The sequence below is a fragment of the Cariama cristata genome, unplaced genomic scaffold, assembly GCF_000690535.1.
Source record: "Cariama cristata isolate BGI_N322 unplaced genomic scaffold, ASM69053v1 scaffold29031, whole genome shotgun sequence".
Lineage (NCBI taxonomy): Eukaryota > Metazoa > Chordata > Aves > Cariamiformes > Cariamidae > Cariama > Cariama cristata.
Genome location: NW_009601480.1, coordinates 19453 through 39910, shown reverse-complemented (window position 1 = coordinate 39910; position 20458 = coordinate 19453). Strand labels below are relative to the sequence as shown.

Here is a 20458-nt window from a genome sequence, read left to right as displayed (position 1 = left end):
CTTTTTTGCAAATGAAAAATTAATTCTGAAAAGTATGTTCCGTTGACTTAGTTTACAAAACAAACAAACAAAAGTGTCCCTATGTAGCAGTTGTTAAATCTTTTATACATCCTGTGACTTTTGTTTTTCTGTGTATTTTTCATATATACATACCTTTTTTAAACAAATGTAAATATATTTATAAAAGTATTCCCTTGGTTCTCATTATGACTGCATAACTGCTTGCTTGTATCTAAAACTTAAGAAGTCAAGACTTTGTAGCTATACTGTTAAAAATCACTGTTCTTGTGCTTGTCTATTCTTTTTCATCCTTGAGTTTATTTTAAACTTGACCTGCAAGCTATCCTGAGTGTAATAAATTCAAGTTTTTCAGATTCTAAAGGGCTGTTCTGATAATGTGTATGGACTTTTGAACCTTTTCACAAGCACCTGTTTTTTTACAGCTGGACCTGTAGCCCTTATTCCTGTGAATTTAATCAGAAAATAGTATATTATTCCCTACATAAAACTACCTGGCAGAGATCCATGGTGACCTGATTTTTAATATACTCCTGAACTTTATCCAGGAAGTATTAATAAGCCGATAAGACTAGAGTACATACTCAGTCTTATGGAGATAAATACTGAAAAAATTATAGGATATAGACTTTTTATTTCTCAAATATCAGTACTTCTACTATATTCTGGAAACATGCTTTTAGCATGATTTAGCAATTTAATATAGTTTTATGTGAGCCAGATAGATACAAAAATAAGAATGTCAGTTTTTTCTAACATCAAGCAGTGCTGTTCTGACTACCTTCTTTTATGAGCTGAGATTATTTTTTTTTTAATGCTTCTTCTAAGTATTGTTTTGTTTTGTACCTGTTGATTTGTAAATGCTATTATACACCTTTAGACAGAGAAAGAAGTAATTATAACTTGGGAATAGAAATCCCAAGAAGACAAATTGAAGGTTTTCTTTGAAGTAAATTGCAAATTTAATGGTGAGGTTTGTTTTATTCTTCTTTTAATGTGTTTCTTCCTGTATACCCTTTTCTGATATCTCCATACTTTTTCTAAAGGACATGATGTTGATGAGCCTTTCTTGCATGGAACTGCAATTAGATCGGTGGCTACTGACAAAAGGGAAGAGCTCTACAGGTGAGAACTGGATGTTACTTTCTTCAGACTCTAAAAACAGTTCAGGCATATGAAGAAATGTTTCCAGGAATTCATTGGATTTTGGAGCTATTTTTTATTAATGAATATCTTTCAGATCTGTATTTTATAGAACAGAACTGTATTTTATTGGTCTATCAATTGTTTGCCTTAAAGTAGATCAGTACTTTTGAAATAATAATAATATATGGGACTCTTCATGGGATGCTAGTAACTTTATGATAAAATGTAATTAATTGGTTTGCAGTTTCTCCACGAAATTGCCCTGCTGCCTCTGTGAATGGAAAGTTTGGTCCTGACTTCCCAGGAACTCATTTCTTAGGGGACCTGTTGCAGCTCTCATTTGCATCCTCACAGCGAGATCTATTTGAGGAAGGCTGGATGGAATTTGTCACTCGAGTATATTGGCTGAAAGCTCGCTTTCTAGCACTGCAGGTTTGTTTTACTTTCAGTTTAACAAATAAAACTTTTCTGAAATTAAAATCGATGTTGTTCAGAGATGCTACAGCTGATTTGGGAGTCTCAGCTCGTTTAAGCATGTGGATAAAATCAACTCAAAACGTAATGATTTCATTTTACATTTTTTATATAATTAACTATCCCTAATGGTATAGGTGGAAATTAAGTAGGAGATCTCACATGCTAAGCTAATATTCAGCTATGTTTAATATGTAAGTCTTTGCTTAAATTAGCTCGTGTTCAGCTTTAAAAAAATGTATTTGGACCAAAGTTATTTGGAGTAGTACTGTGTAGCTGCAGAACACGAATTTTTTGGGACCTCGACTAGTGGATACTATCAAAGTCCCAAACAGCCTAAAATGCAGCTTTCAACTGAAGCAGACTGTATGTTTAATTACTGTCCCCTCTGCTTTTTCAAGGTACCATGATTCTTCTTTTGGAGACATTTAATTTAATATGCAGATTTTGAAGCAGAGGGTTTTAAACCTGTCACTAAGGGAACAGTTTGAAAGAAGTGTTATTTAATCCCAGACTTTTTTCCCTCCTCCAAGTGTTGCCTCCTCAGGCCATCGAAGAGTTTGTTTATGCATCAATTATGTTTTAAGTCAATTGTCAGCTAATAACGTGAGTCAATTTTGTAAGTGTGAACTAACCAGTTCCTTACATTCTTTTTTTTTTGCACCTAAGGATTCTTTTCTAATAAACTAACTTGAGGAAAAATGAAAGTTCCTATACGGCTATTGCCATTTTTTCTTCAAATATAGAGTTATATTTTGCCTGTGCAACTTGCATTCCTCTACTGACCTCTCAATTTCAGTATCTACTTCAGTTGGACAGAGCAAGTAGAATGCATTCACTTTGCAGAATATAAGAATGTTTCTTGACTTAGTGTTTTTATTTGCACAAATGGAACAGTTATTTCTACTGTTTTATTCTTCCATGTTTTTAAAGGAAAGGGATTTTAGCAATCCAAATTAATCTTTTATTTGTTTTACCTGTTATTAAAGTCACTGGTAAGATATACTGGTGTGGGGGTTTTTTTGTTGGGTTTTTGTTTGTTTGGGTTTTTTTTTTTGTCATTTAGATTTGTTTTTTATTTGGGAGGATATGCAGTAATCACACTGGCAGTGTCTGCATTGAATTTAAACATTTTCTACATGCTTTAGAAACAGAACTCAGGGTTGGTTGGTTTGTTTTCCTCTGTGGTGTTTCTGTAGGGAGACATGGAACAGGCACTTGAAAACTATGATATTTGCACTGAAATGCTACAGAGCTCCACTACAATGCAAGCTAAATCTGGCAATGAATGCAGCATCGTAATACGATTACCTAATCTACATGTTGATTCTGTTGTTTCTTTAGAAGAGGTAAGAATTAATTTGCAGGTGTATTCTCCCCACTCCATCCCTCCCAGTTTCAAAGATCATCTATGAATTAACTCTTTTGTAATGGAAGTTTACTGTATCTGTCCTAGAATTCTACTGAGAGTGAAAGGACAGGTTCATAGTTTAATGGTGATGTCAAGGCCATTGTCTCCTTTTCAAAAAGACACCTTTTGGATCTCTTGATCGTGTACAACTTAAGATTGCTTTTAGGCAAAATAAAAATACCAGAGCAGCTGCATGTAGAACAGAAGATTATTAGATTAGTGTTTTATTTTATGTTCTTAAACATAAATTTCACTTTTGCTTGAATGAGCTCTTTAATTCAGCAGTCTGTTTTCCACATAACAATTTGCGTACACTTTTAAACAAAGGGATGTTCATCTTCTGTTCTTTCTATTGCTGTTTTGGGGGATGAACTCCAACACAGGAGATGCCATCTTCACTTTTTGAAGTCCATCTGATGTATGATTCTTGCAGAGTAGAAATGTGTGATTTTGGGGATTTGAGGCGAAAAAGTTTAAAATCATTACAGCACTAAAGTCATACGCTATATAATAATTAAAAATCTGTGGAATGGGTGAAGTGTTACATAGTAGGTGTTTTCTTCCTGGTTTATATTCCTGGATATAGCTGTAGAGTTCACATAGCTTTACAGCTAAACTGCTAGGAGAAATGTCAGCAGTCAAATGTATATGAAGACAAAATTCAAGTTGGATTGTGCCATCTGTGATGTTTTCAGATTGAAAAGAACCTAAAATCTCTGGAGAGATGTCAGTCTTTGGAAGAGATCCAGCGACTGTATGAGGCAGGGGACTATAATGCAGTGGTGCATCTGCTTCGTCCAACATTATGCTTTAATGGTTATGGCAGAGCAAAACATCTGGAATTTGTAACATCCATACCAGAGAGACCAGCACAGCTGCTTCTCCTACAGGTTTGGTTTGTTTCTTTAAAAATCTTTTTTAGTAAAGGATTAGGACTTATTCCTGAAAACAGGATGAAAGGATTTCTAGAGTGCATGTTAATGGTTAACGAGTCTTATTTACAAAGTAAAATGTGGAACCAAATCTGTACATGGTCTGAACAGCATAGCTTCATCAACATAATTAGCAATATGCTGGCTTTTGCTAACTGAGAATGTGGTTGAAGATACAAGATGTCTGAGGCCTACATGAAAAGGCCAGAAAAATTGTAAATTCAAATAAATTTGAATCATTTGCAGAGGCATCTTATGGACGGATTCATGCTATCTGCGTCTGCTGTGAATACTTCCTGCTTTTGGTGATGTTGACTATATGGTGATTTACAACCATTCTGAAACTTAAAAGCTATCTAGCATATGAATGACTTTTATGATGTAGTGTATCTGTCCTGCATGAATAACAAACTGGTGATAGATACATCCAGTATAATTGCTATAGATTTAGTTTATTTGACACTATGAAAATAAGTGTACAAATGAGCTCAGCTATAGGAACAATTTGAGCCTATCGGGTTTTTTTGGGGGGGGGGAAAAAGGTTGCACAAAAAAAGACTTACGCTTTTTTAACTGGACTGAACCAATGATTATTTTGTTTAAATTTAGATCCTACTTGTATATTTGTCATCCAGGGTTCATGCACCTCCTATTGTCCTTTTTTAATGTCATATTTAAAGGTGTTCTGGTACCGTTCCATTAAAGTAACCACATTAACTATATAGCATATTATTTTGCCCTACTGTGCATTCATGGCTTAAAATTAACTCTTTGTCCTGATAACATTCCCTAGGACTCCCTGCTCAAACTGAAAGATTACAAGCAATGCTTTGAACACTCAGAAGTTGCCTTGAATGAAGCAATTCAGCAGATGATTAATATGACAACAGCCTCTGCTAAAGAAGAGTGGGTTGCTACGGTAACACAACTGCTCACAGGAATAGATACTTCATTATCATCAGCCAACAGCATCCTGAAAGACTCTTCTGTAACACCAAGCCTTGTTCGATTAACAAACAACCTGATTCAGGTAATCTGTTCACTTGCACTAGGAAAGAGGTATTGTGTGCTACAGACCTTCAGACATGATACAGCTCTGCTGCTGTCTGAATTGCCACCCACTTGCAGTGGTGTTTTGGGTTACATTTTTGTTGGGAAAAGGTTGAGGGAAGATGAGCATTACCTTCATAGTCTTCATTTTCATTTCAGTATGTTAGAGATGCACTGAGCACACCTGTGCTAGAATCAGTAACAGCAGGTACCTTCAAACACTGAGCTGCCTACAATAATCAAAGAATGGTAGTAAGATAACCCAAGGAACAACACTATTTTCTTACGCTATTTGAAATGGTGATAGTGCGAAGACTGATTGAGCTGCCTGTGTGCCGTTTGGAAGTTATGGCGCTGATCTTGGCTGTATGTGCTTTGGGCTAGAAGACAAGATCCCGTAAGTCCTACGAACATGGTAGAGTTGCTTGCCAGTGCTGGCTAAGTGAAGGGTTTTTCCAGTAAAAACAGAGAGGGTGATGAGAAGAGGGCAGGGGAAAAAAGTGATGTGCAGACTGTTTCTAGCATTACAAATACAGCTAATTTTAGCCTTTTAAAGAAGGTACTTTCAAACCTTAAAACTTTTAAATGAGTATTTTTCAGTCCAAATGGCAGACTCTCAGTTCTGTCAAGAAGCTAGTCTAGTTAATGTCAAAATTCAATGTGCTTGCAACTCTCAGATCACCATTTACTTCAGTAAAAGCCAAGGAGCTTCACTCCTCACAGAATCATACTCTCATGGTGTAAAGTTGTATGTGTGTCACTATGTTATGGAATGTAATGGAATTCTGGAGAACAGGGTATTCATTGTAATATCCTAAATGGTTTCTGTAGTAATAGTAAATATGATTCTTTATCTACATAAATACCAATAGAAAAACTGTTGTATGTGTGAAAGAATGTGAGAAAAGTGTAGAACATCAGAAATTTCTGGCACTGTGGCAATAAAATGGGCAGTTGTGTGAGAAATGCTAGGGCAACGGTTCCATGACACAGCATTGTGTTGCTCAGAATTCATTTGGTTACATCATTTATGTAGCACCTGTTAATGATTCTAGTTGGTCTTTAATGGTTGTTGTAAGACCTGGTAAATAATTCAGGAATTCTTTTAACTAAGTTCCTCTTCCCTGCTGGGTTGTAGGTAAATTTCTTGTACAGTAACGAGGCCTACTAACACTAAGAATTTATGCTGTGCGTTTGCTTACTTTGAATTCTTTGTGTCTGGTATTAACAGAGAAATAACTAGTTGGAAAATGACGATGCAAGAGGAATGTCAGGGTATGGGAAATGGTCTCCTACTCTTCCCCGTACCAGATGATCTTATTTATAAGACTTTTACCACCAGTCATTGTGAGAAGCTGAGACTCAACTTTAGATCATTTCCGTAGGATAAAATGCATTACTAACTTTGGGTTGTTTGGAAAGGATTCACACCTGATGTTTATTTTGTATCACTTTCTCTGTATAATGTCTATTTCTTTATTAGACCATAGACTGCAGCATGGCAGTCCAGGAAGAACCAAAAGAACCATACGTTTCCTCAGTGCTTCCATGGATTATCCTGCACAGGATCATCCAGCATGAGGAAGATGCTTTTCGATCCCTTTGCTGCCAGCAGCAGCAGCAGGAGAACCAGGGAGAAGAAGGTGAGTTAATAATTCACTTTTACATATTGGAGCTGAGCTCCTTACCATCTAGCTCTGGAATATAAATAAGAGCATACTTGTTTGTCATCTTACCTTGCTGGCTGAAGAGAGTAGAGGGGTATGCAAACATCACTTTCTTATCACACAGGAAACTTCTTTTTGCCAGTTGAAGCATTGGCTAGTTGGATTTCACTCAGTTCTGTGCTACTTAAATATTACCAACTTCTTTCTTCCAGTGAGTCCCGATACACCTATGTTGCCTTCTTCACTCATGCTGCTGAACACTGCTCATGAGTATTTGGGAAGAAGATCCTGGTGTTGCAATTCAGACGGTGCTCTTCTCAAGTTCTATGTAAGTGTTAGCATCATAGAATAATTTAAGTTGGAAGGGATCTCTGAAAGTCATCTGGTCAGCCCTCACCTCAAAGCAGGGAACAACTTCAACCTTATATGAGATGTCTATTGCCTTGTCTTCATGTTAAAAATACGCTTTTAAATCCACTTTTCTTCTTCTCCCAGATAAGCACATGAAAATTTCAGTCAGTTTAATCTGAATAGCAAAGGCTTATTATTCCAGACCCCTGTCCCATCAGTATGCTTTCTAAACAGGACTTTTTGTCAGACAGGACATGCCTTTGGATAACGAACTCTGTACTATAAAAACATCTTAAATGGGAATTAGTAAATGATCTACCTTGCCCTGAAAGAGGAGGCACGAGAAGTGTTAAGTAATTATTCTGAATACTTAGGAGAAATGTGGCTTATATCAGCTGCTGATCCTAATAAAACTTCAGTTGAATGACTTGAATTTTATGGTGCTTAGCTTCAGAAGGTGCATCTTCTACTCTTTAAAAATAATCACAGGTAGTGTTTGAAGCTAATAAAAAATTTCTGGTGCTTATTAGCATTTATCCACATGAGTGGTAATTTGTCTTTTTTTTTTTTTTTTTATATTCTCTCCTGTGGTAAAGCCCTAGAGGTTGTTTGTGTTTTATTTTTGGTAATGCTTTATTTTTTGTAAACTGCTTGCAGCTTGTGACCTGTGGAAAGGGAATACCTGAATACTGAATCTATGTCCAGTTTTATCTTCTCCTTCTGTGTTTGGTAGCTCAGCCACACCCCTGCCCTGCTTGTAGCAAAGGTTTACTCTGACTTAAATTCAGAATTTTATTTTAGATATTTGAATAACATTTTACTTGGTAATAACTTTATTTTCAGCTGTCCTCTGAGAAGTAAGAGTAACAATTCTAACACAACTGTTGAAGGTGAACAATCAGCTCAAATCTACTAGCTAGAGAGAGGGGGGGGTGCATGAGGGGGTGTCAGGAAAAATAACAGACAGAACAGAAAATCCCATCTTTCCTGCTTATCTCTCAAATGTCTTGCTGGAAGGTAAGCTGTCTGTGTGGACGGAGCATGCTTCCTGCTCCAATATTCCAGCAGTGACCATGGCTTTTGTCCTCCAGCCAGGAGGTAAGTTAGGCAGGATAGAAAAGGCGAACTTTGGGCGACAGCTGTGTGCCATCTCAGCAGTGTGTTCTGGTGGGTTTGCACTTCAGCCTTTCAGACAGGAAAAAAAGTAAGTGGGCTTAGCAGAGTTTGCTGTAGGAGCAGATAACCCCGGCTCCCCACAAGGAGTGTGATGCCAGAAAGTATTGAAACCATAGCATGGAGAATGAGCCAGTTAATTCCCCAGAAATGAGTACCAAATATCTTAAGTGGAAAAATGCTGTTGAAGTGATTGCTAGTAATGTTGCATAGCTCTTCTTCCTGAGAGAGACCAGTTTTCTTGTATACCATACCTTTATTTCCTCAGAGTTCAAATATTTGATAAGGATTTTTGCAGTTAAGTAGATTTAACACTCATAATTGATAGTATGAGAAACAGAATTCTACTCAGTTATACATAGGTGAGACAGACATGACATAACAATGGAAACTTTTGTTTCCTTCCATGTGCTGTTAATTAGCCTCAATTACATTCAGGTGTGCTTTTCTTTTTTCTCCCAGTCCAATAACACAAGGATAAAAGGGATTTAAAATAATGGACTGAAGGGGGAAAGGGAAATACTTAGTGTCGTATGTAGCCACTTCAGATGTTTTCTATTGAACAATGCTGAGTTCATCATGATTTCATTATAATGTATAGTACCTCTGAAGACAGGCAAAATTAGGTATTGCTGAAGATAACCATCTTGTGTTTGAAGGATAATCTTAGCATTCATATGAAGTAAAAATGCAGAAAAGACTTGACTTTTTTCAAAGCTTTTGTAAAACATTGCATAACTTATTTTGTGTAGGATTTTTCCTTGGTTTTGATTTTTGTTGTATTGTTCTCCAGAACACAAATGTTGCTAGTTCAAGATGAAGAAAGAACTTGGGTGGAAGTCTTATTTGTGCTGAAAGGGGTGGAGGGGTTATCCTTGATATACATGATCATGTTGTCAAGGATGTTAAATGTAGAAATGGATGCAGCAGGGATGTGGATAGTTGGTAGTAGGGATGTGGATAGCTGGCTGCAAAGCTGAGCAACTCAGTACATGGACTTCTTTTTTTTTTTAACCAGAAATACTGTAACTGTTGCTGTCAGATGAAGCTTGAAGTGTTTTAGATTTGTATAAGGCAAACTTAAAAGTTTAAAGACATTTTTCTGTCGTCACAGATTGTGAGACCAAGTTTCAAGTGTTAGTGACCTTTAAGTGGAAGAATATGGATATAGTCTTTGCTTTTAAAAATACGTTGAAGGGTGGTTTCTTCTAACAAAGACAAGAAGTCAAGAATCATGCTCATTTATGTTCAGTAATCAAAATGATATTTAAAAGTCTTAATTATGAGAACTCTTATGTTAAAGAAAAGAAAAATTCAGAATAGTGAATGTAAGAAGAATGAGAGCATACCTGAGTATTAGAATAAAAAAGTTATGTTCTCTGTTTGGAAGTCAGTTTTCTAAAATCTGGTGAATAATAGAAATCAACTTCTGAGTGTTGATATAAAATTGAAAATAAACCTGAGAACCGTTTATTTCCTGTCATAATTTCCATTGTTCTTTGGACTTACCTTGCTGAGAAGAATAATTGTTTTCTTCTGAATTTTCTCCTGTTTTGCTTCTTGCACTAGTATTTTATTTTGTTCCTGGGATTTGAAAAAGAAGTAGGAATAACCAAGCAGTGTGATAGTACTGTACATCATTCACAAATGGAGAAGAACTGTAGTATTACTTCTTTAAAGTTGATGCTAAAATAACTCAGTGGGATTCCACATTCAGCTTGTCTCAGTGATTCTAAATAAGTTGCTCACTTCACAGAACTGAATTTGTCAAGTGTTATGTAAAGTTTGTACACTTTCAATATAGGTAAATACTATTTATCATGTAAAAAAGAGCATATTTAACTGTCACGCAGGAAAATTCAGTTTTTCGATTTTGTGGTTAAACTTGGTTATTTGTTTCTTCCAAATCACAAGAGTAAAGATTTGCAGGCCATTGTCTGTCCTCAGTTGTGCATCTGCAATGCTATTGATCGCTCACAGACCGTGTGGTATTACCCGGATTTGGTCCTGAAGCTGTGATGTATTTGGCTGTTCTGCTGTTGATAAATTTGACTTGTTTGATTATACCTGCCTTGATTTTATACCACAGACTGAAAAAAATAGTAATTCTATTGTTTTCATGTTATTAACTAAATGTAACTTCAAATATACATATAGAGGTCATCTATTGAACGAAGATGATGAGAATGAAGAATTAATTACTTCAGTCCTTCGCTTCTCTGTGTCTGAATGCTGTTCTTTGCTCTGTTGTTCCAATGACTGTGTTAGAAGATCTAATAGGCTCCAGAAATGGGTGTCTGGGCAGTAATGCTGTAGCATTATTAGATGAAAGGAGTTACCCATTCATTGTTGACTTTTTAAAGATTTTTCCTTCACGTCTAGTTGTTACACCACAACAGAAATTGCCCATGGTTGAATGAGAATATTTCTGTGTATTGCTGTTTCCTCGCTTTATGCTTAGCTTAGAAACAGAAGTACTGTCAGCTTTTCACTGTGCAGAGTACTGACAGCCTGGGATAGCCTGGCTGTTGGCAAAACCCAGGTAATACGGTAGTGTACCATTCACTGGGCAGTGCTCTACAGGGATATTTCAGTGGCACTTTACAGATTCAGCTTGACTTCATTGTTACCTTCAGCCAAGAGAAAATCATGATTAGTTCTGCATAGAGCTACTTGGGAATCTCTTAATTTCCTTTCTCAGGACTCCCTGGAGCTTATTAGGCACAGCTCAGTGCCAGACCCTATCTACCTCTGCATTTCAGCAGCAGTGTGTCTAGGACAGTAATTTAGACAACTAGGAAGGATGGCGCAGAGAGCCTGAGGGATGCTGCAGGAGTCAGCTCACCCTGGCAGGGCTGGAGCTAATGAGGAGGGTTTGAACTGAGGCTGATTCAGTGTAGGACTGTTAGATGCTCTCTGCATCCTACTCTCCTCAGTCTCCCTGGTATTAGGAGCGTAACGCTGATATACCTGAGATGCCTCTGCATGGCTCTGCCCTGGGTCCAGAGGGCTTATTAGCTCAGGCACTGTGCTTCATGAAAAGAGAGAGCCTGTTGCCAGACTCAAGCTTGCCCTCAGATGCGGTGCTCCTAAGTGATGAATCTAAATTGTGTCTGTGTAGTGCGCCTGTATCCACAGCCTGGGGAGTCGGGTAGTATGCCCTGTGAACTTGGATAAACTACAGATAATTGAGACCTGTGAATGTATTTACAGCTAGATCTTTGCAAATGTCATCAGGTACTTGGAACAAAATCTTCAACTTTCAGTTGCAGAATTGCCCACTTAAAACATACTATAGTATTGCTGAGCACAAGAATTTAGTTTTCAGAGACAAGAGGGTGTTGGAAGGGTAAGGAAAGACAAAGATGAAATGGGATGAATTATTTGAAGAGAAAGGCAGCCTCAAGAATGTTAAACAAAAGTATGTTTTATAGACTAGTATTAAATGATCACCTTTGGTATGTGAACTGTCTACTCAAGTACATTGTGTCGCTTGTGGCTGAAGGTGATGTGCAAGATAAGATGTTACTATGTAGTTAAATCCTTTAGCAATAATCCAAGTCTGAATTATGAAAAACAATTCTGGGTTACTGCCAAGAATTTCAAAGCTGAATAAGAGCACAGGAGATTGTTTTGAGCACTGTTCAAGTGAGAATTCTGTTACTGGTGTTAGATGTGATTTTGTTTGCAGCGGTAGAAATATGCTTTTGTTACAGTGTGCTGTGATGCTTACATCTTACTTTCAGCTTATTTATCTGCACTTTTCATAAGTGTCAAACGTTCACAAATTCTTACAGGAAAAGTGGTGGAAATAAGGTGTCTGCTGTGACTCAAAGATGATTGCTGTGACTCAAAATTTCATTGAAATGTCTTCTAAGAATTGTCTTTACTTTTATCTTCCAGGGTTTTGGCTCTTAATAAATGGTACCTTGTTCTTTTACACAGATCTTTTAAGCAGAAGAGAATTAAATTAACATCTTATAGTTAATCCCAGCATTTACAAACAAGCTTCTTGCCTGTAAAATGACAGAATTTTGCCTTGTCAATTACAATGTATCCTTTTTTGGTTTGCATTTTAAGGAAGCTTAGTGAAAATTTTCAAAGAATTACCTTTTGTCTTTCATGAATGTTTTAGAGTAATAGCATCTTCCAAAATATGCTACTGATGGGTACTTTTTCTTGTAATATTGAAGTTAAAGATAGCAACTTGCTACGCTGTTTAATCATTTGGGATCAATCCAGCCACTTTCCTTGATGTGTAGCTGTCTGTATAATACTATTCATACTGTGCAATTCTATATCCCTGTTAGCCAGATTTTCATTAGCCATCCCTTCTTTTTCTGCAAAGTCCTCTCCATTCCCCTTTTTCCATGCAGAGGAAATTGATGTTTGTGAATTACAGCAGAAATTCTTCTGTACTTTTTCGCTATTCACAAGGTTGATACTGTAGTGTTTATATTCACAGAAGCAACTTCTTGTGTAGTGGAAAACTTTGAATGATCTTAAATCTGAAACATTAAGCTGATATCTAATCTCATTGATTAAAGACAAGAGTTCATGAATTAATATAGAAAAAAAATAAAAGCACTTTATTGCAGTGCCATTGAAATTACTTGTGTGAGACCAGTTTACAGAAATATGGGTAACATTTGGTTGTAAGTGGGGAAAAATACATGTAGTTCCTTAATGTCATTTTCATCCTCTGCCTTCAGACATCTAGGTAACTTAATGCAATCTTCAGCTTGCAGATGACTTTTTCGTTGATTTTTGTGGTGGTGTAGGTTCAGGTACTACAAAAAGAACTTACAGCATCCACTTCTGAAGATACTCATCCATACAAAGAAGAGCTGGAAACAGCCTTGGAACAGTGTTTTTATTGTTTATATGGTTTCCCTAGCAAGAAAAGCAAAGCAAGGTACCTAGAAGAACATTCAGTGCAGCAGGTAAGATATGTATTATTTAATGTCAGTGGAATATCCTGAAGTGATGACAGATACACTCTTGTTTGGTTTTAATGCACCTTAATATATTTTGGAGAAAAATTACTTTTATTTCCTTGTAAAATTTATATATTTTACATATTGTAGAAAATAAATGTTTTAAAAAATACAGAAACCTTTATGAATACAGAAGGTCAGATATTTAAAGTGAAATGCTAATATAGTTTTATTCATGGTAGTCTGCCATTTTGAGACTATTGACAAATCGATTTGTTGAGCCATGACTTTTCTGTTTTCAACAGAGAAGAAGTTCAAGTTTGAGGAAAATTAGAGAGGAAAAAATTCAGCTTGAGCGAAGAAAATTTTAGCAGCCAACCTTTCAGTTTATGAAAGTGTAAAATGTCTCTGTTAAAAATTATGCAAGTGAATTGTATTACAGCTTATTTTGAAATCTGTGATGGTAACTATCTGGTAGCTGTTTAAGAGAAATGTGTGAAATTCAGTTGAGATTGGGAGAGCAGCTACTACATTGTGCCTTGGGAAGAAGGTTGTAGTATTAAGGATAGGATAGGAAAAGCAAGTCAACAGTCATCTGCCTTGAAACACACTGATTTTGTTCAAAAACCTCAGGTGATTTTGCATTTACCAAATGCAAGTGATCATAGAATTATAAATGAAAAACAGTTTCATGCAAGCAAAAAAATTGTCTGGCTCCTTTGAACAGACCTTTTTAAATTCACAAATACTGTTATGTTATTACTATTGAATATTTGTGAATTCTGTCTTTTCAATGTACCTGAGAGAAGATGGGAATAACTAAGAAAAATGGAAGTATAAGGAGATTACCCTCTACCCCCCACCCCACCTCCCAAATAAATCTGTTACATTTGGGCAATTCTGGATGAAAAAGTTCTTATTGAAATCATTGACAAATTGATTTTTAGTAATGCGACTTCCTCGTTTTCAGTACAGAAGCAAAATTCACTGTAAGGAATAAGATGAACGATAAAAGGAGAAAAACTTCATGTAACAGAAGCAAACTGTAATATTTTTTTTTATTGTTTTCAAGACAGAAAAGTCAAGGGAAAATGAGGAGTAAATTCTGAAAGTACCTTTCTGTGTAGAGAGTTTGAAGATTTTTGAGTCTCAGAATTTTGTCTGATTTCCATGTTATTTATTCTTCTTACTTGAGTTTGAGATTGAAGGTGTAGAGCTTTTCTCCTCTATATCTTACCCATGATCTCAGTGTCACTCAGGATGCTTCCAACTGATTCTTGCTTATAAAGAACTTTTCTGAGCAACTCTTCTAAGCAAGTAGAATGACTTTATTTCTCAGTGACATACACTAAGTTACAGCCCAATACCTTAGTCTTTTAAATCAGTGAGCAGTATGCTGTATTTGTGAGCAGCATAAATTAATGTCACCTTTAGTTGTTCTATTCTTGGGAAGTTTAATTTGTTTCCTGCTAATGCAATATGTATTCTTACAAACTAGAAAAGCCATAGAAACTCATCATTAGGAGACTTTTGAATTTTGAATCTATCTTCCTCTTCAGGTTGATCTGACATGGGAAGATGCTTTGTTCATGTTTGAATATTTTAAGCCTAAAACTCTTCCGGAATTTGATAGTTACAAAACCAGTACTGTGTCTGCCGATTTGGCCAACCTTTTGAAGAAGACTGCTACAATTGTTCCTCGAACAGACAAGCCTATGCTGAGCCTAGATACTGTATCTGCCTATATTGAAGGAACATGCAGCAAGGTATAATTAATTGCCTTAAAAAAACCCACCAAACTGAAAGGAGTAAAAATTATTGTTATTTTTATGTTGACTTTGAGATAGTTCAGGGGATGATTTATTCCATGATGTTAGATTTCCTCAGGTAATTGCAGTTAAATGAAATAAGAATGACACCACTAAAGCTTTTAGTCTTGGAATGGCAAGATGTAATATTGATTAATATGGAGTCAGTATGAGATAGTCATTAGTGTTTGTAAGTACTCTGTGTATCTGTGGAATGCTTTCGCTGTCTTCATATTCAATACTTTCATATTCTGTGATGAAAAGGCTACTTTCACTACAAGGAAGAAACAAGTATGCAGCTCACTTAATATGAACATTTTGTTTAATGTGAACCTTTACTTTTTTTTTTTTTTTTTTTTCATTTTCAGGCACCATCTCTCCCAGATGGTGCAGACTATTCTCCACCAGTGGTGACTGAGTTGTACTATCTTCTGGCAGACTATCATTTCAAGAATAAAGAACAGTCTAAGGCCATTAAATTTTACATGCACGACATTTGTATTTGTCCAAACAGGTCAGTATTATTGAGTCCTGCTGCACATCATTTGTTCTTCTCACTTCTTTCAGTACTGAAAAGCAGACAACAAAAGATACTTATTTTGGTTTCAGGAGTTTAAAATGAACAAACAGGCAAACAAAAAAACCAAAACCAAACAAAAAAAACCCCTACAAAACCTACCTGCACTCCATTATCATAGGTCAATTTTATAATTAAGAGCATCTCTAAAACAACCCAACAAACAAAACAAAAGCCAAAACCTAGTGTTAAATATTTGGTTGTTTTGAAATTAAAACCCAGAAATGAAAGGGGGGAAGGGAGAGCTAAGTTAAAATCAAGAATAACTGCAAAGGGCAAGGACCAAATCAATAGTTCTCTTTTACATCTTTTGTTCTCTGTTTTGGCATGTTCATACATGACAAGGAGTGAAAAATGTCACTGTTTAATAGCATAGCTGTAGCACAAATAGCATCCTTTAGTGGATTATCTGTTTAGGCTGACCTCTTTCTGAAAGTGTTGATCTTGCTGTTAGAAAACAACTCGGAGAATATGAGCTCAAGTAAAGTATTTGAGTGATATTTAAACTAAAACGCCTTGTTTCTTGATAATTTACAACTTACTGAAATACCATCAAGATTAAGCACTGTCATCTTAAAAATAAAGAATGTTTTGAATAAGTGTTCTAAAATGAAGTCAAATAATCTTTGAATTTATTGATTAAATTATAGAGTTTGCATATTAGATGTTAGGTATCATTTTAATTCTTCTCGATAGATCAGGGTCAGTGACAAAACCCCTAGTTTGATAGATTCTGAGACAAGAGGACTATTTCTAAATCCAGTCACATAACAGAGACAAAAGGGAAGGTGAAGGCACAGAGCAATTTTACATGTGAAATCTACAGAGAAAATAGCTGTAGTTTAATGTTACTAAAGCATGTAGTCTGGGACCTGTGATTGGCAGATTGCTAAAACTTTTGTTTGAAGCCTGATAAAGAAATTATGACACACCCCATCCCACCCTTATTTTTCTGTAATTTTGATCCTTTAAAACCTAAATTCATAAATAAATGAGTGGAATGCATTTTTACTTTAATATGCGATATTTTGTTGCTCAGAAGATGCTTTATGTGGTAGCATAGTATTTTTACCCCAGTCATATGAGATGTTACTTCTTCAAATGTCTAGATTACATTCCCCCTTCCATTCCCCTCAGAAATCTGACTGTTGAGGTCACTTGACCCAGAAATGGTTTTTCAATTGAAATCGGCAAGAAATTACAGGCAAAAATGTGAGAACATTATGATTATTCCTTTGGTGTTAGAATCATGGTAAAATTGAAAAATTCCAGAGCCATTAACCCCAGATGTTAATGGGAGATTATGAACTGCGGAAACTGCTCTTCAGACTGTATTGTCAATGATCTGATAAACACAGGACTAGATCCTGAACAGTCCCCTCAGTAAGCAATCTTTATTGTTCATCGGAATTTTCCTACATGAATGCATTTTGGGTTTTGTGATTTTTATGTTGGAAAATGATGACGATGATAAAGACCATTCACGGTTCAGTCCAACAATACAAAATGTCGTAATGACTGTCTGCTGGCCTACAGAAATAAAGGGTGACAGCGTTTGGACTGGACAGCGTGGTTACCGAGAAAAGAAATCAATGGGAATGCTGCCATTAGAAGTATAGATATGCTATTTTTGCATAGCAAATAAACCTTGTTGTTTCATCTGTTTTTCATGTGTGACAATTACTGCGGACAGTGCTTTATTAGGAAACCATTTTTAATAAAATCAGTATGATTTAGGCTGTACAGCCTCTGTTCCACTATGAGGGGAGAAGGAGTTGCAGAAATCTGTTTTGAGAGAGCGTATGATGAAAGGAAGAGAAAGTTGCAGATGTAACAAAATGAATCTTATCTATGCCATGCAGTGTAACGTTTAGGGTGGAAATTGTTAATGTGTTATGTTCTTGCTTGCGTAGGTTTGATTCGTGGGCTGGCATGGCTCTGGCTCGAGCAAGTCGTATTCAGGACAAGTTGAACTCCAATGAATTGAAAAGTGATGGCCCAATCTGGAAGCACTCTACTCCTGTCTTGAATTGCTTCAAGCGAGCCCTAGAGATTGACAGCTCTAATCTCTCCTTATGGATAGAATACGGCACCATTTCCTATGCCCTACATTCTTTTGCATCCCGGCAGCTTAAGCAGTGGAAATTAGAACTCCCTCCTGAAGTTGTGCAGCAGGTGGGATCTAACTGAGAGCAGTATGAAATCTGAGCTATTTTAAATGATCTTTTCTAACATAGTAACTTTTTTAAATTAAATATTTACATGCTGTATACCACATAGGAAACTGTATGGTTACTTAGTAATACTGGAAATTCTAATATTCATATAAGCTGCTGGTGTCAAGCAGTATTTAAAGGGTTTTTTTCTTTCTTTTTCCTCTGTAAAATTAGTTTGAGCCTGATCTTTGAATTATCTTTCGAAGGTGACACAAAATTATTGTAACCTGGAAAGGGGGATTATATTTACCTTACATTTCTGTAAATGTCATACAGTGTTTCCAGGAAAAGATGAAATATATACATATTTAAATCTTTAAAAGATCAGGAATTACTCTGATATCTGTGTCCATATATCATCTCTTGTATCTAAAGACATTCTCCCCCTTTTCTATGTTTTTGGGCTATTTACTTAAACAAAAGATCAGAATTAGGAGATTGATAGAGTTTTCGTAGAAAACTGTTATAAATTCATTAGCTCTTTATGCATGACAATGCTGAAGAAGTTAGCGTTATTATGAAGTTTATGCCTAAGCCAAAACAAGCAATTCTAACTATTCTGGCAGTGGTAAGAGTTGCTAGGGGAAGTGTTTTGTCTGTCTTTTTGGATGAGTAAACTATATTTCTGATTTAACTGTTCTGACTTACAAATATTATTTAGTCCACAACTGGAAGCAAAATGAAAAAAAGAAGTACTACTCCAGATCATCTGCTGTAATTTGTGAAAACTTTTAGTGTTTGAACTATGAAGAATTGTATTGGGAACATCCTTTGTTTCCAGGAGAGCATATTTACAGCAAGGTGATGAGTCTTGCATCTGAGCTGCCTACATAACAGTATTAATATTGCACTTCCCATAGACACTTACACAGCATTTGACCCTCTAAGAAGAAAGACGGTGTAAACATGCATATTAAAGGAGAACAAATGGTTTATTAAATAGTATGTTTGAAATGGCAACTATCAATAGAGTTTTCTTTCTGAGGGTTATTACATCCAAGAGCTCCAAAATTAACTACTCTAAAAATGAAGTTATTACATTTTATGCCTTTGATCTATCAAAAATTTGGTCTTACTGTCTTGTGGCCTCTTGGCTATGAGGGACTTGCTGAAGAAGTCCAGGGATAATGCTGGAGTTATCTCGTATTTTCAGATAAAAGAGCAGCCATCTTTAAATTGTGGATTAAATCAGAATGTTTATTTAAGACTACTTGAATCTTCCTTTTTTCAAGTGAACATATTAAAAATGCAAAATTTACTAAGAAAAGCTCTATAATAAAATATCTTTATAATAAAAGATAAATTGGAACAATATAATCTCCCTTCCAGAGATATATCTCTTCAGGAATGTGTTTCTTATGCGTAAACCCCTTATTATTCTCTTCTTACAAAATCGCTAGGAAAGGAAAGGTTATGTTACAGTTCTTGAAGTGCAACAAGTGTTTAGGATACTGTTATAGCCCAACAATTTAAATTTATAAACTTCTTTTTCAAAGACAGAAAATCACATGAATGCATCTTTTGACCAAGTTTTTTTATGTGACTTTATTGGCAGTTAACTTTAATTTATGCTGCTGGTTTTCATTTCTTTGGCGGGGGGAAGAGAGTATTCTTGCCATTATTCAGCTCAAAATTAGAGGCATTGCAAGCAAGATGAAATACGTTTCTTCACAAATGATGGTGGTCCATAGTGGCTCTAGCAGACTGTAGTTGCGGAACAGAATAAGTAATTTAACTTTGAAAAGTTAAGATAATTACAGCTTTGAAAAAGTGGTAACGTTTTTGTAGACACATCGTGGTTTAGCCCCAGCCAGCAGCTAAGCACAATGCAGCCACTTGCTCAATCCTCCCCCCAGTGGGATGGGGAGGAGAATTGGGAAAAGAAAGTAAAACTCATGGATTGAGATAAGGACAGTTTCATAACTAAAGTAAAATAAAATACAATACTAACAGTAATAATTAAAAAAATTGTAATGAGAAGGAATGTTTAAAAAAACCCAAACCGAAAACCAAAACAAAACCCCAAACAAACAAAAAAAAACCCAGAAAAGACAAGTGATGCACAATGCAGTTGCTCCCCACCTGCTGACTGATGCTGAGCAGTGATCGGCCCCTCCTGGCCAACTCCCCCCAGTTTATATACTGGGCATGATGTTCTGTGGTTTGGAATATCCCTTTGGCTGGTTTGGATCAGCTGCCCTGGCTGTGCTCACTCCCAGATTCTTGTGCACCTGCTTGCTGGCAGAGCATGGGAAACTGAAAAATCCTTAATTTATCCTAAGTGCTACTTAGCAACAACTAAAACATCGGTGTAATATCAACATTATTCTCATACTAAATCCAAAACACACTGTACCAGCTACTAAGCAGAAAATTAACTCTATCCCAGCTGAAACCAGGACAACATGTATATTGGTTTGTTATTTTTCAGATATATATTTATATGCATATTCTTACACTTCTGTCTTACTGTTTTGTTCTGGTTATTTGTGTCTGCAGTTACTGGAAGGAGCAAAAACCTATCCATAAACACATTTTGTGGGTCGTCAGGATGTATTTGATCACTTGGATCTTTTAGGTTCAAAGTGTTTTAAATGATGTACCTTGTTTATGTACTTTTGTATGCAGGAGTGTATTTTTAGAATTTTTCATCCCAGCCACAGTAAATTCATGTATTCTCAACACTTTGTTCGATCGC

The 20458-nt window shown here is 36.0% G+C and overlaps 1 protein-coding gene across 1 annotated transcript in view; it reads left to right on the top strand.

Moving 5' to 3' along the window:
- Positions 1-20458, top strand: part of CABIN1 (calcineurin binding protein 1) — a gene marked incomplete at both ends in the record, with an annotated part of 44117 nt that overhangs the window by 8942 nt on the left and 14717 nt on the right. Inside the window, 12 exons of the mRNA XM_009710479.1 lie at positions 1065-1143; positions 1409-1596; positions 2838-2987; positions 3745-3939; positions 4775-5011; positions 6515-6674; positions 6911-7026; positions 13004-13165; positions 14719-14925; positions 15336-15481; positions 17458-17719; positions 19414-19422. Of these exons, the coding sequence (XP_009708781.1) occupies positions 1065-1143; positions 1409-1596; positions 2838-2987; positions 3745-3939; positions 4775-5011; positions 6515-6674; positions 6911-7026; positions 13004-13165; positions 14719-14925; positions 15336-15481; positions 17458-17719; positions 19414-19422 (1911 nt within the window). The remainder of the gene's footprint in view (positions 1-1064; positions 1144-1408; positions 1597-2837; positions 2988-3744; positions 3940-4774; positions 5012-6514; positions 6675-6910; positions 7027-13003; positions 13166-14718; positions 14926-15335; positions 15482-17457; positions 17720-19413; positions 19423-20458) is intronic.